The sequence below is a fragment of the Monodon monoceros genome, unplaced genomic scaffold (assembly GCF_005190385.1).
Source record: "Monodon monoceros isolate NGI ecotype Baffin Bay Population unplaced genomic scaffold, NGI_Narwhal_1 Super_Scaffold_21, whole genome shotgun sequence".
Taxonomy (NCBI): Eukaryota; Metazoa; Chordata; class Mammalia; order Artiodactyla; family Monodontidae; genus Monodon; species Monodon monoceros.
Genome location: NW_021703778.1, coordinates 145,252,432 through 145,280,343, shown reverse-complemented (window position 1 = coordinate 145,280,343; position 27,912 = coordinate 145,252,432). Strand labels below are relative to the sequence as shown.

Here is a 27,912-nt window from a genome sequence, read left to right as displayed (position 1 = left end):
GTCAAAATAATGTTCTTCAATCTGCAATGTCTACCCAATATTGGAAACCATTAGCTAAATACGGCTATTGAGCACTTGAAATATGAATATTGCAAACAAAAAACTGGATTTTTAAATCCAATTTAGTCACACATCACTTCTGAACACTTGAAATATGGCTAGTGTAACTGAAGAACTGAGTTTTAAATTTAATTTTAATGAATTAAAAAACTTGACAGTGCAGATGTAGACCACGAATTAGATAGAATCCAATATGCAGGCCTCTAGATATCCTACCTAAGAACACTGTAGCAGTGTTGCAGTGAGTAGTTAAGACTATGTGATCTTGGGAATTCCCTCGCGGTCCAGTGGTTAGGACTCCGCGCTTTCACTGCTGAGGGTGCAAGCTAAGATCCAGCATGCCCTGCAGTGCAGCCAAAAAAGAAAGAGACTATATGATCTCTAAGGTCCCCTCTACATATTATTACCTCTGCTGAGAAGCTTCCTACTATCTATCCCTTTCCTCTCAACCTTGAAGTTAGCTCATCAAGTTTGACAGTTCATATAGTACATTGTATATCTATTAGTGATCCTCTCATTATTTTTTTCTCCACCACTAGACTCTCAGCTACTAAAGAGATCTTATTTATGTCTATCACTCCATCTAGCTTAAAACATGAATGGCACATATTAATTGTGCTTCAATGGCAAATGTAAGTCATACACAAAAAGACGAATGGGTTACCTGGCTTAATATTTCAGCTACCACTCTGTGCAAGAGAATCCAAAAGTCATCTATCCAACTAATACATGATGAGGCAGAGTAGGCAGACTTAGAGCGTCATTTAATTCAAACAACATGGCTTGAAAAAAATTTTTATTCATTTTTGTTTATAGAAATTATCTTTTCTTCCTGGGCATTTCAGATTGCCAATCCTAATTTAGCCTTCGTATGAGTCAAGTAATAAAATGAAAGGCAAAGAATCTTTTAAATAAAGATGAAAATTAAGCATTCAAATGCAAATAAACAATATTTCAATAATTTAACATAATCACATTTCGAAAAATCTACCAGTTTATCAAATATTATAAGCTCACCTTGGTCTATAGTATGAATATAATAGTAATAATTCCTGGGTTTAAAATGTACACGTGTGAATTTCCCTAGTTTTCTTCCCGACACTTAGACTGCCTATTTCTTTGCCTGTTTGGGATTCCTTCTAATACCTTTCTTTAGCTACTGGTATTCACAAATCAATTTCACCATCTTTGCTAAACAAAACAATTTCTCAATTTCATATTAATAGAAGGCTGAAATATGACTTGGAAAAATGTGTTAACCACTTTGACATAAAACCTTTCAGCAGTTTTTGGGTAGAAAGTGGAAACATTCATAGAACTTATTTGAAAGAGCTGGGTAAATAAGCCTCATATACACATTGTATACCTGCTTACATTTATTTGCATTGAATTTTTTTCTTCATATTAAAGGAGAAAAAAATGTTAATAATGTTTAGTACAATTTGACTCTGGAACTCACTGTTTTCTCAGTTTGTCCACCATATCTAGTATCCATGCCTGATTAGTACCTGAAACTGCACTCTCCACAAAATAAACATCAGCCTCTACTATTACATATCAGGAAGTGCTATGATAAGATTCAGAGTGAGTAACAACATAAATTTCTGTCAGGAGAAAATGTGCTGGGGCTGGCTGGGAATAAAGCCTAGAATATTGGAGTTGTTCTCAGGCAACCTTTTTGGAAGACTACTTTATGTTCATAAACATAAATAATACCTACCTCTTTATTTGCCTCAAAAAACGTTTTTCTCCTTAAAATGAACTTAAAAAGAAAATTAAGCTGCATTAGTGCAATCTATTAGGATAAAATACTAGTACTGAGTAGACACTTTAATCTTCTAATCAAAGCAGTTCTTGGATCACTTAGCACTGGCAACATGTGGTAGCTGGTGAGAAAGGCAAACTCTCAGGCCCACTCTAGCCCTAAGTTTGCATTTTAACAAGATCCCCCCAGGTGATTCAGCTGCATGTTAAAGTTTGAGAAAAACCATTTTCTTCCTGTACACAGATATACACATTTAAAATTATTTTATTTACAGGGTCAAATGAGGAAAAAGCACATTGGTTTCCTCCTAACTGCCACATCAAGAATGGTTGTCAAGACTTTCATCTAATTTTATAACAACCTGAATGGGCAATATGGATTAACTAAGGTTTCCAAGTTGAAATTAACCTATGGACAAATGGTAAAGACAATCCAGAAAGTTCAAGCAATTTAGTAAAAATTTTCTTATGTGTATTCTTCCTGACACTACAATATGCCAGCTTATACATGTCCAGTTCTTTATATACAAACCTGAAAAATAAGAACTCTGAAAACCTTGAAGTTTAACCTTTGTGGCAAAATCTGACTTGAACTGACATTAAACTATTAATGTAGTAAATGTAGTAGGTCTTTTAACCCACTGACTGTGATCATTCCTGTTTTGCTGCAAAAGTGTTAACGTATAAATTTGGGATCCTGACACAAATCTCACTGGAAGTGTTACGCAGTATATGGTATGTGCCCCCAAGGGTTTCACACAAGGGCCCTTTTAAGGTAAATGTAATTGAAAGAGCAGAAGAGACCCAAGCAAGGAAAATTAAATCTACCTGAATAAACTTCCATGCTAATGCTGGCTAAATAAAAACAACCTAATATGATGCCTTAGAAGCAATAATATGGTAAAAGATAGGCATAATAAACTGCTTGAACAGGGAGTCACGCTGGGGGTCAATCTGAGAAAAGGCTAGTAAAAGAATTTGTAGATGGTAAGGAGCATGTTTCTAAAATTTTCCCTTCAGAAACCACAATTTAAAATATTATAACACTAAAGGGGGGAATATCTCCACAGATGTCTAGATTAATCCAAAATAAGGCAAACGGCCTCTTTGACCTTTAGTTACTAATACTCAAAAACTGAGTCCGTCAAAAATTCAGCCCATATTTTCAAGTTAAGTTTCTAGTATGCACCGCATAATTACAACATGATGCCATTTATTTAACAAGACTCTGAAAGAATGAGTCCCCAAGATCAAATATATACATTTTTAATATTTGAAATATTTACATAATGGAACCATGTCATGGTCCAATGTTAAGAACAGTGTTTTCAAATGTCCTCTTAAGATTAAAAAAAATCTAGTAACTCAAGCTCAGTTTATGCTTTTTTTAACACCCCCTCCCCCGCCCAATCTTTTTAAAAAATAAATACTCAGACACAGGAATAGCTGCACCTAATTTCTGTTAAGAACTATTTAAAACTTGTTACATTTTCAGGTAATTTTGCTCCCTGGTGAATTTCTGATCTACCATAAAGAAAGCCCCATGTATGTCTCTAAGAACACCATCAGTACGTTTTTAAACTTTGATGAGCAGAGGTAAACAAGGTGTGTGCCTACATATACACACACAAGATAGAAACCCTTTACAAAACAAAAAACTAGTGGTAACTGCTTTAAATGATTTACTTTATCCTCAGAAATAAGATGTAAACTTTGTAAATTGCCATGATAAATTCATATTGTATTTTGTCAAACATTCCTAGTCTGTAAAATTGCCTAATTTTTTATTTTGCTTATTTTTAAAAAAGATTTTTTTCACTTAAGCTTTTTGAATGAAGCTTTTTTTTTTTTTAAACAAAGGGGTACAAAATTAAACTAAGGACCAATTAGTGCAAAAAATGCATTAAATAAAGCTCTCCAGAATCTAAGGATCTGCCTCATACCTGAACAATGAAATCAGGGGGGAAAACCACTATGACTCACACTCCCTTAAAAGAGGCTGACGCAGCCAGCTTTCAACAGAAAAACCCATTCCGTTCAACAAACTGTTGCTTGCCACAAGAGAATACCATACTCCGGGAGACTAATAACCTAATTATCCCAGACATTTGGGTTGGCACAATACCATGTTTCCTTTACAATTCTAGTCTTCAATTAGGAAATGTTTCAGGGAAACTTCCAAAGCAAATTAGGGAAAAGTAAGACTTTTATACATACATTCACACAAACACATTCATACAGAGATACAGTAGGAATGGATTGTCTGCTACTTTTCGCACTCTAATTTTAAATTCCATGCCATCATGAGGGCCTGCCATTTTTGATCAAGGGGGTAAGGGTAATAGGTATGACTGGTATTCTTTCAATTTAAAATTGTTCATGTTGGTGCCTATACAGTACAGTTCAATATTAAGTGCAATTCTGCAAAAGAATTGGCGAGTCATTTTAATATTTACAAGGAACAAATCAGCAGAACAAAATGATATCAGATAGGCTGTGTACAGTAGCTGCGGCTTATAAAACATACCAGTAATTTGTACCTGGTGAGTATAAAGAGAACCATGGTAGGATTCAGATGTCTTTACAACCAAGGGAGTACACATGGCATTAACAAATTAGAGGACAAAAAAAATTCACATTTTCTACATTAAAAAAAAAATTACAGATCTCACAAACGTCTTTGAAGACAAAAAAAAAAAAAAATTTAAAGTCCTGTGAAGGGTGGGAAAGAAGAAATCTGAAATGGAACTCTAAATGTAAAAAGAATTTTACTTCACAAGACCAATTTTCTTGGCTTCTGTTTCATATATCAATAATCTCCACATCTTGACTATAAAAACTTCTGCTTCTTCATCAAGTACCTAGAAAAGGAACAAGACAAAAAACAGTCACACACGTAAGAGAAGCAATCATAAGCATTCCCAACAAGGTAACTGGAATAAAAAAGGTTTTTATCTACCAACAAGCATTTATTTATACATGTCTTGAAAAACTACTTCCTGAGGAAAGCAAATGTTATAAAGAACACAGTAATTTAGACAGAACTGGTTATGTAACTACATACTACTTAATACAGAGTATCTCATTTACCTCTCCCCAAGAACCTCACAATCTTAACATTTATTGAGCACTTATTACATAAGTGACACTGAAATATTAAATAAGAATATATGTGTAGCATTTTAATGTAGTATCTGGGATAGAGTAAACAAAGTGAACACTATCATCACAAGGGACACAAGACTATTGAATAAATAAAAGGTCTTTTCTCCTTGGCAAATCAAGTTATTTTTTCTATCCACCTATGAGTTAGTTGCATCATGTCCTCACCACTGCACTACTCCTGCCCTCATCACCCACACACATGTGGCACTCTACACCAGGGCTGCTGTGTGGTAAACTGGAATAGCATGCTTCCTTCTACAGAAGGCAGCAATGACTGAGTTCCAGGGTACCACCAAGACTCTGGAGAAGCAGGCCAGGTTAGGAGTTAAGCAAACCAGATCTCTAGCCAGACTACTTGGATTCAAATAGCTCTTCTACCTCTTATTAGTTACGTATTCTTGGCTGGGTTACTACTTAATCACAATGAGCCTCAGTTCTCTCATCTGTAAGACAGGTTATAGTAGCTATGCCATACTGCTTCTACTGTGGGAATTAAAAGAGTTGATATGTACCAAGTGCTTTGAAGAGTGCTTATTATTACAATCAGTAAGTACCTAAAACAAGCCAGAAATGGATTTTCCTGAGAAATTTCCTTACATTTCTCAGTGATGACAAATAAAGAACTTAAATAAGACATCTATGAGCCAGACTTAACCCATAGTTTAAAAAAAACTGCTGTGGGAATTCCCTCGTGGTCCAGTGGCTAGGACTCCACGTTCTCAATGCCAAGGGTGCAGATTCAATCCCTGGTCAGGGAACTAAGATCCCACAGCCAAAAAAAAATGAACTACGCTGCAACACTAATTAATGAGGAATTGAACCCAGGTACAAAAATGCAACCAAAGTTCATTAACTTACATAAAATGAGGAAAGGTACAGTTTGAAAAAGATTTCTAATAAGAGCAAAATACTACTTGAGCTAAAATTTCCATCTCATTTATTCAAGAAATATTTAGAGGGTCCATGAGCTATTACCAGAACTGGCTGACAACACCAACTCAATTGGTTTCCTCCCACTCTGATCAACAATGAGCCAGAAAATAATCAAAAACAATATAAGCGAATAAGCAGTAGAGTTTAATTATACTCTAAATATCAAACTATTTCAACAGATCAAAACGGATTAATAGTGACACATGACATCTTCACCAACAGTGATTATACATCTGCCAAGGCCACAAACCAGAACACTGATTTTTTTTTTTTTTTTGGCCGCATGACTTGTGGGATCTCAGTTTCCCCACCAGGTATCGAATCTGGGCCCTTGGCAATGAAAGTGTAGAGTCCTAACCACTGGACTGCCAGGAATTCCCTGGTTTTTTTAAAAAAATTCCTTAACTCAGGCCTAACTACAAAACCCTCTCTTCACTCAAGGATAACTTTGTGAAGAGGCTGGAAGGTCAAGGAAGTTCAGATTGTATCCCTAAGGACTGGGATCTATTCACATTTCTCCTTTCATCTGAGGCTCAGAATTATGGCATCAAACTTTTCACAAACGTTTTTTCAGGAATTTTAGACAACAGATGCATTAGGCTAGCTAGGCAGCAGAAAACTAATGTTATCTGGCTTCAGACATCACATAGTGTTTGGACACATAACATCTTGACCTTAGAGTTCCTTTTAGTTAGGCACCCTCCTATGGCACTCCCTGACAACTTTAATTGCAGCTCAAAATGAAAGTTTCCCTGGTCACCTATCATCTCACATCATGCTTGATGTTCCTTCTTCCTCTCTGACTCTTCTTCCTGTTGCTACTTTCCCACTCTGCCCTTTAGACCCTATTCCACTTTATGCTATCCCAACTTCTTTAATTAGACTTTTCATTTCCTTACCTTAATTGAAAATGTGGTACGTCCCCTAAAGACCCTGACACCCCTGTGGCCTTCTGAGAAAGCTCCTCACTTTCAAAGCTTTAGTCTCCACAAGAGAGGGGAAGCTGCTGGATCTTCATTGTTTCTCTCCTAGTAAACAATATCTCCACTGATGTTCGCGAGATCTCATTACACCACCGGTTCACTCCAACAGCAGCTGTCTAGCAAATATCTAATCTTTCATCCACATTAAATGAGTGCTCTGGCAGCTGGTTCTTGTATTTCTCTCCAATCCCAGTCCCAACACACAGTAATTTCTATTTCTGTGTTTTATAACCCATCTTAAAGTTCATTGATATTCTAAACAATGACATCAACTCTGCCCCAGAAACTCCCATGGCCATACTTTGCACCTTGCCATCATCTGGATTAATTTACCAATTGTATTCTTAAACATTCTACTCTCTAACTAAACCTCTCTTTCCAGTTATTTCATTCCAACACATCTCCCACAGCTTCACTGGAACCACCAGTCTTTGATTCATTCAGACCACCAACTCTGTTCTGATATTATTTCCTTTTCTTCCTAGACTGGAGTTTACAGTCCATTCTATCACTCTCTCACCTTTACCATCAATTCTCTTCCTTTCTTTTCTCACAAAATCAATGCAACCACAACCACTAACTCTAATATCCAAATTAAGTGCAATTTGGGATTTGATGCTTAACTACTGCCAACCCAACAGACACCTGCCCAAGTGACAAAAGAGTAATACAATCTTCAAGTCTCAGTTTACATGGTAATTCCTGTGATGGTTTCCCTAACTGTCGTCAACACCTAACTACTCATCTCCTCTGCCCCCATGATCATTTTTATATATCCCCATTATACTAAGGATATTACAGTATCAATATTGGTACACTTGTTTCCCTGCTGGTTCTTTAAGGGCAGATATTCCACCTTTCTGTGCTTCTAGCACACTGCTCTACCCAGTAAACAATAAATGGTCTCTAAATTTATGAATAGATTCAGAATTTATATTTATACACACAAACACCAAAAACAGGGGAGGGGAGAGAATGATAAAAAAAAACCTAACTCGGGCTTCCCTGGTGGCGCAGTGGTTGAGAGTCCGCCTGCCGATGCAGGGGACACGGGTTCATGCCCTGGTCCGGGAAGATCCCACATGCCGCGGAGCGGCTGGGCCCGTGAGCCGTGGCCGCTGAGCCTGTGCTCCGCAACGGGAGAGGCCACAACAGTGAGAGGCCCGTGTACCGCAAAGGAAAAAGAAAAACAAAAAAACCCTAACTCTACTGTTGTCTAATAATATCTTACTATGAACGCCTTTAACCTCTTAATGCATGTTCAAATTTTAATTCAGGCCCATAAAGATTCTGGAACCAGCACAAGGAGAAATTCAATCAAATTCAGAGAAGTTAGTTTGTTCACACTGATATTAATTTAAATTTTTTTTCACATCTTTATTGGAGTATAAATGCTTTACAATGTTGTGTTAGTTTCTGCTGTACAACAAAGTGAATCAGCTATATGTATACATATATCCCCGTACCCCCTCCCTCTTGTACCTCCCTCCCACCCTCCGTATCCCATCCCTCTAGGTCGTCACAAAGCACTGAGCTGATCTCCCTGTGTAATTAAAATATTAACAACAGTAGATTTCTAACTTACCATGGCAACATCATCTAAAATGCTCTGAGGTGAACTATGAGCCATAACCTAAGAGAAAAAAAAAAACTGTCACTTTGAAAATAAATAAAACATTAGCAATACAGTAAAAAAAAAAATTTTAAGGTGCCCTCAAACTAGTATGAGAATTTCTTGTGACTTTAGAACCTTTCTATAAATTTCTTAATTCCCAGAATCTCCCTCTTTTCAATAAAAGTCTGACACTAAAACCCGGGATCTTAATCATCACATTATTTGTCTTCTAATTCAAATCCAGACTTATAAGTGTTTATGCTACAGTAATGACAATTGGAAAGGGTCACTTAAATTAGCTATGCCTAATGTTAAAAGAGCAGTACTGGCAGAAAAATACCATTTCCTTAAAACACAATTAGCTATTCCTTTATAGAAATACTTTGCCTTCAGGGGACAATGAAAGGATGTGGTATACCTTGGTGGTCAAGTGCATGAGTTCTACAGGCTACTTATCATGTAACCATGGTCAAGACACGATCTCTCCCTAAGCCTCAATTTCTTCATGTATTGAATGGGGATACTGTTAGTAACTTGCACTTCCTAAGGTTGTTGGGAGGTTTGAAGATGATGAAGTCTTGTAAAATGCTTAACACCGTACCTCCCGGGAAAGAAGCCTGGCACACAGTAATCAGTCAGTTAACACCACTATTAGGCTATGAAGGGCACTATACTTTCTTTTCCAAAGGATGGATGACTGACAAAGAATTGAGACAAGCTATTGGCTGTCTCCACAAAACCTCAACTGTACTTCAGCAACATTCTAACCATTAAGACAAGAAGGGGGTGGCAAAGCATTCTCAGGGGCAGGGAGAGAGCAAAATTGGCAGCAGCCAGCTATTCTGTCCTCTCTGACCCTCTGAAATGAAAGCATGCAGCGTGGGGTATGAAATAGTATAGAGGGGTTCACTTAAGTAGCCATGACTCTTGTAATTAAAACTAAATTATCACTGACTTGGCCCTGTAAAAATTTTCAATTTAGAAAGTCTCTAACATTTTGAAGTATATAACAAACATTGGCGAAAGAGTAAAAGACTAACCTTAGAACAAACAAAATCAACTAATGTAGCTTCTTCTTCACCTATGTATTCTATGATTTTTTTATTAATCCATGGTCTAATTCGTCGTTCCATCAATATCTATAAAATAAAGAATGGTTACTAAATTGAAGAGCTTTTTATTACATTTACTTAAAAAACTTATATAACTTCATAATTTTTCTTAAGGCTAAAATACAGTATGATCATTAACAAGTTGACTTAACACAGATATGTATCAAGACGAAATTATTTGCTTCTAATTTATGAAGACCTCAGGTACCAAAAGAATTTCCACAATAATCTATTATTATTGACCATGTCAAGATTCTAGCCACCTTATCACCCCTATTTGTCATAAACGGAATGAACTGAGTTTGTGTGCTATAGTAAAAACCAAAAACTTGCAATAAAATAATGAAATACAATTTACTACTCACAGAATCCACAATAGACCAATCCAGGGGATAAGCAAAGAGCTCAGGTTTGGCTGTAGGGATTTTTTCAATGAGACTCTTAATGTGTTTGCGCTTTTCTTCAGTGTTCACAGTGCCTTTGGCAGCATTTTTATCATCTTCACCATAATCCAAGGGAACCAGTTTCCTTTTTCGGGGTACATCATCACTGTCTTCATCCTCAAATTTGTTAAAGACACTATCTACAGGGAGTTTCTTTCTCTTCACAGAATTAGGCTGACCAGGACTATTGGAAGCACCTATAGTAAAAACACTGTATTAGCACAATGACTTAATTTTCAAATGTTACATTTTACAACCCACCATGCCTAAAAAGCACTGTAAATATACCTCCACAAACCTCAGAGAAAGATCCCAGCTATAAAAAATAACTCACTAATCACAAGCGCTAGAAAATTTAACTTTTCACTTCTCAAAACTCAGGGCAGCTGCAGATACAGGAGCACTAGCAGAACTATGAAAACAATCATGAGCTAGAAAGGCATTTTTTTTTAAAGTAGTTTTCTAACTACCTACCAAGCAGTACATATTTATTTTTCCCTTAAGGCAAAATTTATGTAGTTGTGGCGGGTAGAGGGGGAAAGGAGGAAAAAAGGAGGAACAAAATGCAAACATACCCAGTTTAAGACTCAGTCCTATTTTTGGCCTATGCTCCTCAGGTTGTTGTTGATCTGGTGAATTTTCATGAGGAATAATAATACCACAAGGAGACTCATCTCCAGGAGTGTTGGGAGTTGCATTGCCACTGGCAGAGGAAACAGATGGGGCAGAACTGATGGGCCTCAGAGTTGGTTTGAGACAGGGCTTTTGCTCTGGCTCTTCTTCCTCCTCCATGGGTTCCTCTCGTTTTTCTTCTTTTTCTTGCTTTTCTTCTTCCTCTTCCTCTGATTCTGGTTCTTGCTTTATTTGTGGTTGTCTGCGCCTCTCAGCCTCTTGTTCCATCTAAAACCAGAAAATAACCTGGTCAACTGAAACAGACCCCAACTATCTTCAATTCAACCAGCTCTATGTTTTATCTTTCACAAAATCTCTATTTTTCTTCTTCCTTAGGAATAACAAAACATTGCCTCCTTCTATAATCAGAACTAAATCTATAGAATATATTAGGTACTCTGCAAAATGATTTTTTAGTATTTCACATATATTACCAATCTTCAGTGGCCTGTATACACTCTACAGAGATAACAAAGGTAATTGCTAATAGTTGGCTAATTCAAAATGAAAAAGTATGTTTTTATATCTTTATTAAAGAAATTATAATCAGAAATTTTATTTTATTGGGTTGGCCAAAAGGTTCGTTCAGTTTTTTTTGGCTCTAGTAGCACTTAGTTGTCTTTAACTTCATTCGGAACAATTTTGTTAGACTGTGTGTGACAGCTGTCATATCAGCGTGCATTTAAAAAAAAGACATCAAAATTGGTGCATTTTTGTGTAGCCATTTTAATATTGAAGATGGAAGAAAAACCCAACATTTTTAGCATATTACTCTTTATTATTTCAAGAAAGGTAAAACGCAACCGAAATGCAAAAAAAGATTTGTGCCGTGTATGGAGAAGGTGCTGTGACTGACTGAACATGTCAAAAGTGGTCAGCAAAGTTTCATGCTGGAGATTTCTCGCTGGACGATGCTCCATGGTTGGGTAGACCAGTTCTAGCTGATAGCAATCAAATCGAGACATTGAGAACAATCAACGTTATACCATGCAGGAGATAGCCAACATACTCAAAATATCCCAGTCAAGCGCTAAAAATCATTTGCACCAGCTTGGTTATGTGAATCGCTTTGATGTTTGGGTTCCACGTAAGTTAAGCGAAAAAAACTTCTTAACCGTATTTCTGCATGCGATTCTCTCATTAAACGTAATGACAATGTTCCGTTTCTAAAACATATTGTGATGAGTGATGAAAAGTGGATACTGTACAATAATGTGGAATGGAAGAGATGGTGGGGCAAGCAAAATAAACGACCACCAACCACACCAAAGGCCAGTCTTCATCCAAAGAAGGTGATGTTGTATACATCGTGGGGTTGGGAGCCTTCTATTATATGAGTCCCTTCCAGAAAATCAAACGATTAATTCCAACTAGTACTGCTCCCAATTAGACAAACTGAAAGCAGCACTCGACGAAAAGAGTCCAGAATTAGTCAACAGAAAATGCATAATCTTCCATCAGGATAACGCAAGACTGCATGTTTCTTTGATGACCAGGCAAAAACCGTTACAGCTTGGCTGGGATGTTCTGATTCATTCCCCGTATTCACCAGATATTGCACCTTCGGATTTCCATTTATTTCGGTCTTTACAAAATTCTCTTAATGGAAAAAATTTCAATTCCCTGGAAGACTGTAAAAGGCACCTGGAACAGTTCTTTGCTCAAAAAGATAAAAAGTTTCAGGAAGATGGAATTATGAAGTTGCCTGAAAAATGGCAGAAGGTAGGTCGAACAAAAGGGTGAATATGTTGTTCAGTAAAGTTCTTGGTGAAAATGAAAAATGTGTCTTTTACTTTACTTAAAAACCAAAGGCACTTTTTGGCCAACCCAATAGAAACCAATAGTATACACAATACACAAGAGGCAACTCAAATCCTCAGCCTGGTCATAGATAATCATTTTATATTTCTTGGTAATGGCTGAAGGTGGTAGTCACTTCTGTATTCACAAACAGGAAAAGGAAGAAGTGGCAGGAGGGAGAATTCTGAAGTCAAACTCCTAAACCAAAATGAACACTCCCCCTGAAATTACAAAATATAATAAAAAATAAACATCATAAGAGCATTATAAACTGGGATGAATACATCAGCAAGTTTTCTGAGCATGAAACAAACACAGGAAAAACAAAAGTAAAAATACGTATCCTGAACTACACAAAAATTTAAAATCTGTGCATAACACCATTTATCAACTCACAAAGGAAGTACAATGACCATTAAACCATCTGCAAGGCATTCAAACCCACTGGTAATCAGCGAATTAAAACATAGTAATATTCCACAACCTAAATGTTATAATGGCAAGGATTTAAAACACTGACAATACTACCATGATGATGAAAAAAAGACACCTGGACTATAAACTGGAGAAATTCTTGGTGGAAGATTATACCTGAAGTAAAAGCACATTAGAAAACAAAACAAAACAGAAACAGACTCATAGATACAGAGAACAAGCTGGTGGTCACCAGAGGGGAGCAGGATGGGGGGTAGGGCAAAAACGTGAAGGGGATTAAGAGGTACAAACTTCCAGGCTTCCCTGGTTGCACAGTGGTTGATAATCTGCCTGCTAATGCAGGGGACACGGGTTCAAGCCCTCGTCTGGGAGGATCCCACATGCCGCGGAGCAACTAAGCCCGTGAGCCACAACTACTGAGTCTGCCCATCTGGAGCCTGTGCTCCGCAACAAGAGAGGCCGCGATAATGAGAGGTCCGCGCACCGCGATGAAGAGTGGCTCCCACTTGCCACAACTAGAGAAAACCCTCGCACAGAAACAAAGACCCAACACAGCAAAAATAAATAAATTACTAAAACTCCTACCCCCAACATCTTTAAAAAAAAAAAAAAAAAAGAGGTACCAACTTCCAGTTATAAAATAACTCATGGGGAATGTAACATACAGCATAGGGAATATAGTCAATATTGTTATAGTAACTTGGTATGGTGACAGATGGTTACTAGACTTATCGTGGTGATCAATTCATAATGTATACACATGTCAAATCACTGTTGTACACTTGAAACTAATATAATACTGTTTGTCAACTATACTTCAATAAAAATCTAAAAATGAAAAAAAGCACATTAGAAAAAAAGTGCACGTAACAATATTCCCACTTATAAAACTTATGTGTGAGGGGGGTTATAAGAAATCAGCCAGTTTTTAATTTCTTCATTACTGTGTTCTATGTTGTCTGAACTTCCTATTTACTTATGTAAGTACTTAACAGAAAAAAAATAACACTATTTTATTTTGAAAAATAAAAGGGACATGTAAGAAGACATGGTTCCTGTTAATAGCATATAACAGATTTTTAAAAGTTGATATGAAGAACTTATAGTATTAAGATCTGTGATACACTAAGAACTAAAAACTTCTAACATGACACTATTCTTAAAAGCAAGAATGGGTATGCCATGTCCTATGACAGTCTTTTTCTTTTTCATTTTTAAATGACAAGCTGTTCATGAAAACATCTTTATTTTGGAAATAAAATATTTAGGGCGGTAATGAGAGAATTCAAACTACAAAAATCATTAAGTGTCAGAGCACATATAGGAAGGACAGTTTCTAGCAAAGTTACATGAAAAGACATTCACTTAATAAGTAATACTTCACAGAAATAAAGGAGTAAGACATATAGAAGATGTTGAAAATAAAGCTGTAAATCAACTAATATTGATGACTTACATAATAAAATAAAGAAAAAAATACTAATATCCTCCCCCAGAATAGCAAGATGCATGGAGTGTAAACATTTCCCTTATAAACTAAACTATATCATAGTTGGCTGGCTTAAGATGACATAACAGCCTTAAAAGAATATTGTTATGGATATCATAGTATCTTACCCTCTGGAGCTCTGCATCTGGATCCGGGTGCCCTTCTGCCAAAAGGCGCTGCCTGATTTCCTCTAGCTCTTCCTTCTCTCTCTTCCTATCCCGTTCATCTGCTTCCATTTCCTTTTCCCTATCACGCAACCTTTTCTGAAGAGCGCTTCCTCTGCAAAAGTAAATAACAGGCCTTATTTAATACTCAGGTCTAAACTACTACACATAATGTCTCCAAAAGCAAGTTCTTTCCATACTAACAGCTGCATGCTAAGAGACTGAAGACTGTCTTAATGCTCTATATCTGTAGAACACCCAAGACAGTGTGCTCTCTGCATGTTAATGTTTACTAAGTCAGCACTGTCTTGTCACGTTATCACCATGCCTCATTCTTAAGTCATTCTAAAAGAGTATCTACAAGTAAAAAAGTAGCTTTCAGAGGGAAGAATGCTCTCATTTTATACCTATTCCACAGGGAAACTAACAGGTAATCTGTGTTGTCTTGGAGGCCAAGTTGTGAAAAATTAATACAAGGAGTATTAATATCCCAAATATTAGTTTTGTACCTTCAATTTAAATCAACTCCTTTCCTTGTGGGAAAAAAAAAAATTAACAGAAGAAGCAGGGCATAATCAAGAGAAAGCAGAGGTTCTATTTAGCACTTTATTATATCTCAGAATGTTGAAATAATGTACTGCTAATCTATGATTCAATAATTTTACTTTGCATTTTCTACAAAGTCAAATCCTTGGCATTCATTCAATTTAAAGTGTTAATCCAATGTTTTGATTATTTCAGCTACAGTGTATTAAATTATATATATTAAATGCCTTCACTACATGACTGTATCATGCCAGGCACATGAGAAAAAAATCAAAATATTCTTCATAACCTTAGGGAAATTATAGTTTGGAGTGGAGGGAGCAGAACAAAGCCAACAATTTTACCAAAGTGCCATAAATGTTAGAAGAATGAGAACAGTTTAGAAATGCCACGGGAACAGATATCAGGAAATGCAGGCTCCACAACTCTCACTTCATAATAGTATAGCAATTGGGTGAAGGAGGGCGGGAGGGTGTTCAGATTACTATGTAGCACTCTAGAAATCCTTGAAGACAAAAATTTCTAGGCCACCTTAGATAGTCATAAAGGCAAGTTATAATTTGCTATAAAAACTGAAGTTCTTTAAAACACATGAGGGACTTTCCTGGTGGTCCAGAGGGTAAGACTCCGCACTCCCAATGCAGGGGGCCAGGGTTCAATCCCTGGTTGGGGAACTAGATCCCACATGCATGCATCAACTAAGAGCCTGCATGCCGCAACTAAAGATTCTGCATGCCACAACTAGGACCCAGTGCAGTCAAAATAAATAAACAAACACACATTTTAATAAATAAATAAATAATAAAACACAGGAAGAAAAGTTAATTTGTCACAATACTATTATGAACCTTCCTCCAAAGAAGGTGCATAGAATTGTCAATTCTTTTATAACAGGCCCGGACCCCTGGAAAACAGCATTATCAACTATGGGAATAATTACAAGATGAATTCAAAGATTTCTTTCTTATTCCACTGAGTGAACTTGCACTCTCTTGTAGACAAGAGAAAATACAGCTAATAAAAAGCTGACAGTATGAGTTCATAAAGCAAGGCTTCTTTACCTGTAATATTTGGGATCATCTCTATCATCATCATAATCTTCTAAGAATTCTTTTAGTCGTTTAGCTTCTTTTGCCTTTGAGGAAATGAAGGACAAAGTGTGCAAAATTAACATAAAATTAATTTAGATTACCCCCTCGCCCTTTCTTGGGAATAGATTTTTCTTATCCATACCACTTGAACTTTTTCATTCTCATAAACTTATATATTAAATGTAAGTAACATTAGATTTTTAAAATCTTTTACTCTTAAAATCAAGTCAGATTTAGGGCTTATCCATGAAATGAAAGCCACATATACTGATGGTATGCTACAATAAATTATCTCTATGAAGATACACTTCAAAGTACAGTAATTTTTTTCTAATGAAACCTAAGCACACCAAGAAAGAAAACTGAAAGTTATCTTATTGAATCTGTTAACCGGACAAAAATATTTTACGTTTCGTTTATAGGTAGATTATGGTACAAGTAGTTTTTATGAACTGCAGGATTAAAAATTTAAATCACGTTTATGCATCAATCGAAAGGTAATGCCTGCCTAACTTTGAGTACACAAACCATGAAAGTACATGAATCTCTTACTCCTATTTTTGGAATTTTAAATACAACAACTATTATATTTCACAGAAATTATATCTAATTATATTATATCTAATATACAGACATAAATACTTTAAAATGAGTATTTATAATCTACATCTCTATCTACTATACCAACAATATTATATATAAAGCAGATGTAGGTTTCTGACTACAGTAAAATATTAACACATTTCATCCAGTTCAAATGTTACACCTTTCTAAAGACTTCCCCAATATAACCATCTATCCATGACCAACTCCTTCCCCCAGACAAAATTAATCACTTTCTCTGTACTCCACTCCCAAAATACTGTGAACACACCATTATCATACCTTAAACACTCACACACACAATACAGCAACCAGTTCATCTCTCTGACAATACTACTCAATTGTTTAAGAGTTTGAAGCATTAGTTATTCTTGTACACCCAGTACCTAGCACAAAATCTGTCAAATGCATTCAAGTAGATTGTCAGGTAGCGATGACAATATTTACAAATATCTAAATAAAACACAGGGGACTTCCCTGGTGGGGCAGTGGTTAAGAAGAACCTGCCTGCCAATACAGGGCACACAGGTTCGAACCCTGGTCTGGGAAGATCCCACATGCCACGGAGCAACTAAGCCCGTGCGCCACAATTACTGAGCCTGCGCTCTAGAGCCCATGAGCCGCAACTACCGAGTCCACGTGCCGCAACTACTGAAGCCCATGTGCCTAGAGCCCGTACTCTGCAACAAGAGAAGCCACCCCAATGAGAAGCCCGCGCACCACAGCGAAGAGTAGTCCCCGCTCGACAAACTAGAGAAAGCCCGCATGCAGCAACGAAAACCAATGCAGCCAAATAATACACACACACACACACACACACACACACACACACACACACACAGGAAGGCCCATAATGTACATACTAAAGTATTAACATAAGTCACCTTTCATGAGGTGACTTTTTACACTATACACTTCTGCTACTTGAACATTTTTTAATGAGCAAGTAACTGCTTTTCTAACTGGGTATTTTTTTAAGCTCCCAAGCAAAAGATAACTAATAGGAAATTTTTCTCTAGAAAAACAGGTTTCAGATTTGCTTGCAGGAAGCGGAATCACTTCTTCAAATAATTTTATGTCTCTTACTATATTATTCTCTATTTTCTAACCTACGGTTTAAGAAGAAATTCTAGAATGGGAGCTACAATCCAGGGAAATCAAATTATTTTAAATAACTGTAGGACCTTAGAAGACCTACCATCCGGAAAACTATACTATCTATCTAGTTGCTGCATGCACTCTTTTAGTTACTTACAAAAATTTCCTCTATGTCTCATGTTCAAAAGCTATTTGAAGAAGATTCCTAACTTCAGTAATGTTTTTGGAAGAATAATCTCCAAACTGGAGATAAAGAAACCTTCATGAACTTCTGGCAATGATAGAACATATGGAACATAATACTGAAGCAAGTACTATGATAAAATAAATTATCTTTTTGTCATTTTACTTCAGTAACAACCTTGGCCAATTGCTTTCACTGTTACAGTCTATCAAACAGTATAAATGAAAAAAAAAACATTCATTTTTATGATTATCATGTAGTTAAAAGGAAGGATAATGTAGTAACATAAGGAAAAACAATAATTTATAAGCGCTATATACTGAAGTCAATAATTTTGATTTCTAAAAACAGGTCTTCTCATGAGACTATTTCCTTCATCCAAATGTACTACACTAATACAGAGTATCAAAGCCTCTTGAAATTAAAAAATACTGCAGATTCTTAATCAAAGAAAGGTCTATAAATTCTCATTTTATACTATGACAGATTTACTTTGACAGTATGCCAAATGGTAATTTAGTTTATAGGGAGCAAAAATGTGAAAAATAGGAGGGAAAAACATTTTGGTGTACTGAAATTGTCCCAAAGCTACTTGAAATATATAAAAATTATCTATACTGGGAGCTCATACTTTTTAACTATAAAGTCACTTCTACTTAACAATAAAGATTTGATCTGATTTTTATCTGAAAAATCACTTATTTTTAACCAAGAAAATTACCATTTCTCTTCTTCTTTCTTCTTCTCTTTCAGCCTCTTTCTCATACTCCCGGGTTTTCTTTCGTTCTCTGATTTCCCAATTCTTAAGGCGCTAAAAAAAAAAAATTGTCAAAGCTTAAAAATGTATACAAAGGGTTCTAAAATTTTTGACTAACCTACTAAGTACCAAGATTTAAGAATAAAAGCTTTCCCTCAATTTACCTCTTGATAAGCAGCCTCTTTCTCTCGGAGCTTTCTTTCAAGTTTTCTTCGTTCATATGCATCTTCCTCATCCTCTTCTCGGTCCCGCTTCTTGTCTTTTTCTCTCTCGCGCTCCCGTTCCCTTTCTCGCTCTCTCTCTCGCTCTCGTTCTCTTTCTCGTTCCCGTTCTCTCTCTCTCTCTCTTTCCCTCTCCCGTTCCCTTTCACGATCTCTGCTCTTTTCTCTACATAAACAAAAGATTTAAAAAATCGGTCAGTCTTTGTGTTTTCGTTTAAACCCAAGAGAAAGTCGGACAACATATATTATGAAATAATATATAAACTCACTAGCCAGAATTTAGCATTTGGTTCCTGCAGAATTGTAAACTCCTCTTTACAAGTCAGAAAGACGTAGAATATAATCCTGGCCCCAAATTCTGAACTGCTTTCTAAACTCAATGTTAATGCTTATCAGCATCTCAGAAAACAAACAAAAAAACCTAGATATGAGAAATACTAAGGGCCAACGAACATGTTACAAGATAGTCTACTTCACTAGTGATCAAGGAATACAGATATTGGCAAAGGTGAGAAGCAAAGAGCATTCTGGCATGTTGCATGGGTAAACTAGAACTACAGCTGACTCTTGAACAACATGAGTTTGCATTGTGCAGGTCCACTTATACACAGAGTTTTCTCAATAGTAAATACTACAGTACTACACAATCCGAGGTAGGTCGAATCCACAATTGGTTGAATCCATGGACGAAGAACCGCAGATATGGAAAACCGTGTATACAGAGGGCCAACTATAAGTTATACTCGAATTTTTGCCTGCACAGAGGGTCGGCACCCCTAACCCCAGCATTGTTCAAGGGTCAACTGTACATCTATCAGCAATAAAAAGTTCTCAAGTATTTAATTCAGAGTGATAAAACCAAACTGCAGATATGTGATACCATGGATATAATTATACAAATTTATGTATATATATGATATGAAACAGTACACTGTAGTAAAAGTATAAAACCACTCATTTTAATACATGTCAAATTCTCAATAGTGGTTATTCAAGAGAATAATGGTTATTCCAGTGGAAGAAGGAAGGGAAGGATTTTAATGCCCACTAAAGATAATAAGAGTCCTGAATTCCAGTTCCAGCAACCGGTGGACCTCCCTTCAGCTATAATCAGGTAGAATAATATCTCAACCCAGTAATGTATATTTGAAAACTAGCTTGGGAAAAAAAAAAGGTGGGATTTCCTCTCTTCCCTCCGTCTACTGGCTTCCTTCTACTCACGCCCTTCTCCACTTCCTTTGTTCACTTTTGCTCTACCTCATTCCTAAAGAATTTGAGATATGTCATATGAATTCAGTATAATTATGAAAAAAATTTACATAAAACCAAACCAAACCAAAGTGAAATAAATTACTAGAAGCCATAAAGAAACAGTAAACTTAGAGCCTGGGAGGTTAAGTTGTGGCCATGCAGTAGGCTATAGGACCAAACAGACACCAGGAGCTAAAAGCAGCGGTACTAGAGCCGATTTCCCACTACAGGGGACCTCAATCAAACAGTGACTAGAGAAAATGCCCACTGACCAAGTGAGAGAACAAGGAATCATGTCTATCCAAAACACTGGGTGGACGACTGGTGTGTGCTGGATCTGTATAAAAACTGGCTTCAGACTGAAACTAACACTGAAGTTGAAAATTGTTAATTTAACCAATATATTTTTCTTTTTTTTTAGTTTATTTACTTTTGGCTGTGTTGGGTCTTCGTTGCTGTGTGCAGGCTTTCTCTAGTTGCGGTGAGTGGGGGCTACTCTTCATTGCGGTGTGCAGGCTTCTCATTGCGGTGGCTTCTCTTATTGCGGAGCACGGGCTCTAGGCACGCAGGCTTCAGTAGTTGTGGCTCACGGGCTCTAGAGTGCAGGCTCAGTAGTTGTGGTGCACGGGCTTAGTTGCTCCGCGGCATGTGGGATCTTCCCGGACCAGGGATTGAACCTGTGTCCCCTGCGCTGGGAGGCAGATTCTTATACACTGCACCACCAGGGAAGCCCTTAATCAATATTTTACATGTGTGTGAGACAGCAAGCCAGGTATGCTTCGTGTCTCAGGAAGTTCTATCACTACATCCATGCAAATGGCCCAAGAAGAGTACTAACCTGCAGTTCTATTAAAGCTATCAAGCACACAGTAACTTCCATAAAGCCTTACCTTGATCGACTGCGATCCTTATTCCGATCTGAACTCCTTTCTCGATCACGGTCCCGATCTCTCTCTCGATCCCGATCTCGATCTCTCTCTTTTGTCCGGTCACGATCCCTATCCCGTTCTCGTTCCCGCTCCCGTTCCTTCTCCTTTTCTCGTTCACGTTCTCTTTCCCTTTCTCGTTCCCGTTCTCGCCTTTCTCGTTCCCTTTCACGCTCCCTCTCTCTTTCTCTCCGTTCTTTCTCAATTTCCTGTCTTTCTTTTTCCTTTTTGCCTTTCTCTTCTTCCAGTTTCTAGAAACCAATAAAAGTACTTTTAGAGTTAACTCTATAGCTCCAGTATTCAGACTTTTCCCGGCGCAAAGCCCAATATTGGGAACGACAAAAAAAAAAAAAAAAAAAACAAACCCAAACCACTGGTACTTTAATATTAAATACTTGTGGTTTTACTTAACAAATAAAACTGAAGCAATCACAAGCCTAGATAGATTTCGTGCAAAACCATACACTCTAAACAGACCAGGAATCTCCAATCTTGGATGCTGGGAGATTGTGTCAAGTGTGGCTGACCACTCAATGATTATGTAGTAACTAAAATGACCATGAGGAGTGTGATGGTTCATAATAATTTCTAGAAATACAATCACTTGGCTACAATGTAATTCTTCCCATTATGAATTTCTTTAAATCAGTGGGACTACTGCTGCTACTATAACCCCAGACTTCCCATTACCTAACGATTATTAGTTGAGTGTTTTAAAGGGGAGGTGGGGGAAGAGAGTCAGGTCACTGGAATGCAACTAAATAATCTTCTGCCCTCTGGTTTGCCCACCCTCCAAAAGACAAGCTGAATTCAGCCAATATCTGCCCTATCACCTATGGAAACATTTACTCCCACCATTACAAGATGGACAGCCCACCAAATACAAAAAGTTTGAAAATCACTCGCTTCAAGCAAAAAATGTGCATAATCATAATATTTTTATTTAATTAATTTTTGGCTTAATGTTAAAAGCAACATATTTATGCCCATTATGCCTATAAGACAATGAAAATACATTAACAGTGATAAATCCATCCTTGGAAGGAACGATTGCGTATTAACTTACAGATGCTGTGCTAGGACATGGATCGCCAACACTGGATTAACCTTGCCTACAAGCTATGCTTCTGGGAGGAAGAGCAAGTACATGGTTCACAAATAAACCAAATAACATTCAGACCAAGTTTGTACCCTGACAAGATTACCAGTGCACCACACGGTTTCTACACAAACTCAGAAAAAAAAATACCCCGAACAGGAAAAACAAAACAAAAACAAAACATTTTTCCTTTGGTTCCATGTTTAGTGTCACCGAAATGAAATTTAAATGACAACAATAAAATGTGCATTTTTTTCTTTTCTCAGTCATGTAAAGCATTTAAAACAACTTTAAAAAGCAATCTTACCTGTTATACTCTCTTTCTCTTGCTCATGGATCAGAGAACTGATAGAAGATTACGAAAGAAAAGCTAATGCATGAGAAATCAATATATCCAGCTGTGGTGCCAGTCTTATATCAAAATGGAACGCAGGCCAAGCCAATACTGAATACATTGAAATTACAAAGGGAAGAGAAAAGAAATGGCAAAAAGAGGACAGAAACTGAAAACTATTTAAAGGGGTAAATTCTAATTTTTGAAACAGTACTATAATGGAATAAAAAAATGTGTATTGTAAAATGAGGCTAGACTACATAAAACTTACCTCAGTGTCATACACTTATAAAGAAATTTGTTTATTTCTGAGATAATAAATACTTACAGATTATTTTAGCTGTTCCAATAATAATTTCTTTTGTAGAGTCCCTCAATTGTTTTATGCTTGCCTATTCACTACACTACTTATTTCTTAAATGTATAGTTCCACTTATGTAAATGATTTGTTTCAGAACTCATTTCACAAGTTTTGTTCTAAGTAAATGAAAAAGTGAGTGAATCTTGTCCATATTAAATGCAATTCTAAAAGATTATATTAGATTATGTATGCAGTAAATAGATACACACACACACACACGTATATATTTTTTAAGACAAAGACTGGAGAAAGAGGGAATGAGGTGGTCTAAAAAGACATAAGAAAGTAGTGAAATAATGAAGAGGAAAGGACAGAAAAAAAAAATCATAAATCTTACCTTATTCTCTCTTCAGACTCGTCCGTGCTGTAAATGGACGCCCCCTGCCACGCTGATACCCTGACAGTCTGTGGTTATTTAATAAACTCATTCCAAAACATGCAAAGGTTCACTGAGCTCAATTTTTGTTACCGAAGTTTCAAATATCCCCTTTAACCATACCACCCGATAAAAAAAACTGTTTTTCTTTTTCACTTTGATTTTTATTTTTAAAACACATTTTGGAAATTCAAAACATTCTCCCCACAGTGAAATACGTGTAAGGCAGTCAAAGGCCTGACAGCTTCTCAAACTCTGAAGCAATTACCTTTTGAATTAATTTTTTAAAACATGATTTCCTTATACTTTACCAATGACATGACAGGATTTAACAAATAAAAGGGGGTAAACCACACACACACTGTATACCATTTTCAAGCTTGCTCAGAAAATTTTGAGTACTGAACCTAACCAAAAGCATTCCTCTAAAATGACTTCCCATGGACTAACTTTTTAACTCTCAAAATTAATCTGGGAGAACTACAGTTGTGCTTTTAGACATACTTAATTCCTGAAAAGGCCCTGTGTATGTGAGCTAGGGCTCGGCATCATGATAATAATGTGTTCAGCAGCATCGATTCGATGGCATTAATTGTCAACATGGGATTTCGAAAGCTATAAGAAAAAGTAAGATTAAATAAAAGAAAAAATGAACACTTAACATCTCACTGAGTTAAAGGTCACTCAATCTTAGGAAAGAACCAGTAACATCTTATTATCTCTAACATCAAAATACATTTCACGCAGTGTTTGCATTTCACCGTCCATAAGCATCACCTTCAACACCAGGGAACATTCACAGATGCACTGTCATTGAGAGAAGCTTTCAATAGGCAAAACTCGTGAGTGGGATTTACTATGAACAAATACCCATTTCCAAGCCAGTTACCCCTTTGCATATTTTTCTGAGGGGGCATCCATAAATATAATAAAAAACAGAAGCTCATACTTACATCCTATTCCTTGTTACTTTCCAAGCTGAGAGTTTCATCTTGCATTAGTCACCATATGATCTCTATCATAATGGTGGGGGTCAATGAATAGATTAGCTTTATGGGAATTTACAGTTCTTCCATGCATCTAAAATTTGGTAAGTCTGGTAACCACTGACCTACTTTTTAAAATCTCCCCCTCTCAAATCTATACAAATATAATCTTAAATTTTAATCTCAGCTCTAAAGAAAAGGTTTTCCTAAGATTAAGTTAAATAACTGCCCCCAGAAATACACTACAGTGTATGTTATTCTGCTGCCCCCTTGAATCTAGTTTAAATCTGACCTTGATGTTTATGTTGAAATCTAAAAATAAAACTAGCTTTTATTCATATTAAAGTGAGATGACTGCAGAGTAGTCAGTAACTGAAAAAGCTACGTACAATATGCCAAGGACAACACTAATATGGTAATGGTCTTCTGTTTCTTTGTTTCTATCTAAATATCAATTAAACCTATATAAAAAGCATTTAAAATTATATTCTACTGTAAGGTTGATTTTTCTTTTTTTGTCTGTTTGCTTTGGATTCTGTAAAAAGTCTAGATTGGTATCAAGTGAAAAAACAAGAATACTACCTTGTGTGTGTCTCTGAATTTGCTGATCTCTCGGGATATCAGGTCTCTTTTGTCTTCTTCCATTTCTATAGCATTTATATCCTCCTAAAAGACAAGGGAGACAGGTGGGAATGCATAATGATCAATCTACACTGATACAAACAGACAGAAATTAAAGGTTAGATGTTCTGTACAGGTTTTTTTTCTGTACAGGTTTTACAAAAGACAGGAGTAAATAAAAAACTTATGTAGTAACAAATCCAACAATCTAAGTTAAATAGTAAAGAGTTAGAGAGACAAGAATCACAAATCTGGCAATTAGCAGTAAACGTAAGTTATTGCCAAAGTCTATAATGTAAACTAACCTTAGTGATGAGTGGATAAGGGATCAGTGGGGCCACTGGAAATCTGCGAAAAATCTGCGGAAAAATCCACAAAGATTAAAACAAACAAATAAGCGTTCATATTACTCTGAAAAACAATTTTCTATGTTTATACTGTAAGCAAGATTTCTGTAACATTTTCTTGATTTCAAATTACTTGATAATAAAAAAGATTTCACTCACTCTATAACCCCTCCCATGACCCACCACTTCCTCTCCCTCCAACACCCCCAACCAGTGGAATAAGGAGGGTCTCGCACTAGCAGTGCTTCTTCCTTGATTCCTTCCAAGACAGAGGAAACAATCATAACAACAAAATTTACCCATAATTCCTGCCATAGAGCAGAATTTCTTGGATTCTCTCCTCCCAACCCGTATCAAACAAATATGTCAAATTATTTTCTCCTTTGTCATTAATGGGGGAAGAGGAAGAACAAACCCTACAGGTCTTAATTACCCTATACCTGACTGACTCTTACCAATTACCATTCCCAGTGATTGGCAGTTCACTAGACAGGTTCTTATGGCCCCATGAGGAAGAACAAGCCAAGTAATAAAATTTATCTGGGGCTTCCCTGGTGGCGCAGTGGTTGGGAATCCGCCTGCCAATGCAGGGGACACGGGTTCGAGCCCTGGTCCGGGAAAATCCCACATGCCATGGAGCAACTAAGCCCGTGCACCACAACTACTGAGCCTGCGCTCTAGAGCCCACGAGCCACAAGTACTGAAGCCCGTGCACCTAGAGCCCGAGCTGCACAACGAAGAGTAGCCCCCACTTGACGCAACTAGAGAAAGCCACACGCAACAACAAAGACCCAATGCAGCCAAAAATAAGTAATAAATAAATTTATATATAAAAAAAAATGTATCTGATGTATCTGGCCACGAAGAAAACTGAAGATGGACTAATAAGGCAATAAAATGCAAAATAGTATGAACTATAACTACCCCTTGATATTAAATCACAATATATGTTTCATAGTACTACTTTTCCAGGGCATATACAATCCATTCATATAATACACTTCCAATATTTTTAAAGAATACTCCCTATAATTTCTCTAAGTATATTCAAATTAAATGAATATAAGAAAACCAAACATTTTCTCTCAACCTGGACTCCCTATTGTTCAATTAGCTTAGGATGACAAAAGTAGGTGATGATATAATACACTGGGGAGGAGTGTTTCATCTCATGATGTTCTTTCATAGTACTCCAGTTATAAGGCCAATAGCACTACAGTCCATGGAAGGAAATGAGATGTGGCTTATAAGGAAAGGTGGCTAAAAATTTGAAAATGGGTCAAAATCCTCACTGAATGAGACCTGGTATCCCGCTTGGAGCAGAGACAGAAGAAAAATAATAAGGGAGTAAGGCAAAACAAGGCCAACCCCTTTGTGACAAAAGGGGAAAAAAAATCTTACTTTGTCCCTTAATATCAGTTCCTATTCATCACTCAAGTCTGGGGGTTTTTTTCCCCCCTTACTTAATGAATCCACAAATATGCACAAGCTTCCATGTCACTGCATTTCAAACATGCGAAACAGGAACATTGTGGTAAAAAAAAATTAGGAAGTTAGTTGGTAAAACATGGTCAAATTAGCCTTAACCGTATATTGTTATAAACGCTAGTCATTCTACTTTCCCCTCAGAAGTTGGAAATAATGAAAGCACAAGAGTGACAGTACAAAATGTAAACTGTAGGAATGACTCTGTTGTCAGAAATCAGTAACACATACGTCCTCCTTCTTTTCCTTCTTCTTCTTCCTGGGGTGAGAGTCAGATTCTTGCGAGGGGGCATTGAGCTCACTGGAGTATTCCCGTATTAAAACTTCAATGGCCCCTTTGATCATCTGATCTCTTCTCTTTGTTTCTTCATCTAAGGCTTCTTCATCATCATTAGTGACAGTTTCTGGCCTGGCATTCTTAAAAAAAACAAGGCAGATTCAGGAGAGGGAAGGGGGAAATCAAACAAGAAAATCAAAATCATTCTAAAACGAGTTAGTACACAAAACAAACATGTTTTCTCCCAAACATCTCTGCAGTCCTATTAAATGCAGATTTGGATTTATTCCTAACTTCACAAAACTACACTTCATTTGTTTTATTGTTTTTTCCTTCGATACACTGTACTTTACGATTTTCTTTTCCTTTCTACCCTTGATAGTTAACATTCTGACCCCTAACCAGCTACAGAAAGACTGAAATCACGGGGCTAGCGTACTACACATCTGCAAAGCTTTCACAATTTTTCAGACTGTCTTGCTCAATACCTGCACAGACTAATGATGTTTACTGAATAACTCATTCAAAGTTGAAAACTTTATTACATGAAAAAAGCAAAATACAATTTTATGTACACTATGGTAGCCACCATTTAAAATAAACAAAAACAGCGACTTCCCTGGCGGTCCAGTGGTTAAGACTCTGCACTTCCACTGTAGGGAGCGCGGGTTTGATCCCTGACCGGGGAACTAAGATCCCATATGCCATGCGTAT

The 27,912-nt window shown here is 36.8% G+C and overlaps 1 protein-coding gene across 1 annotated transcript in view; it reads right to left on the bottom strand.

The window, feature by feature from the left end:
- Nucleotides 1-839: 839 nt before the first annotated feature.
- The window catches only part of RBM25 (RNA binding motif protein 25), a 53,914-nt gene continuing 26,841 nt past the window's right edge, over nt 840-27,912 (bottom strand). The window contains exons 7-19 of the mRNA XM_029237242.1: nt 27,153-27,338; nt 25,395-25,448; nt 25,051-25,134; nt 21,277-21,563; nt 19,079-19,301; nt 18,879-18,968; nt 16,243-16,316; nt 14,600-14,750; nt 10,651-10,975; nt 9,998-10,272; nt 9,561-9,659; nt 8,491-8,538; nt 840-4,685 (exon numbers count right to left, since the gene is read on the bottom strand). Of these exons, the coding sequence (XP_029093075.1) occupies nt 4,593-4,685; nt 8,491-8,538; nt 9,561-9,659; nt 9,998-10,272; nt 10,651-10,975; nt 14,600-14,750; nt 16,243-16,316; nt 18,879-18,968; nt 19,079-19,301; nt 21,277-21,563; nt 25,051-25,134; nt 25,395-25,448; nt 27,153-27,338 (1,989 nt within the window). The 3' untranslated portion in view covers nt 840-4,592. The remainder of the gene's footprint in view (nt 4,686-8,490; nt 8,539-9,560; nt 9,660-9,997; nt 10,273-10,650; nt 10,976-14,599; nt 14,751-16,242; nt 16,317-18,878; nt 18,969-19,078; nt 19,302-21,276; nt 21,564-25,050; nt 25,135-25,394; nt 25,449-27,152; nt 27,339-27,912) is intronic.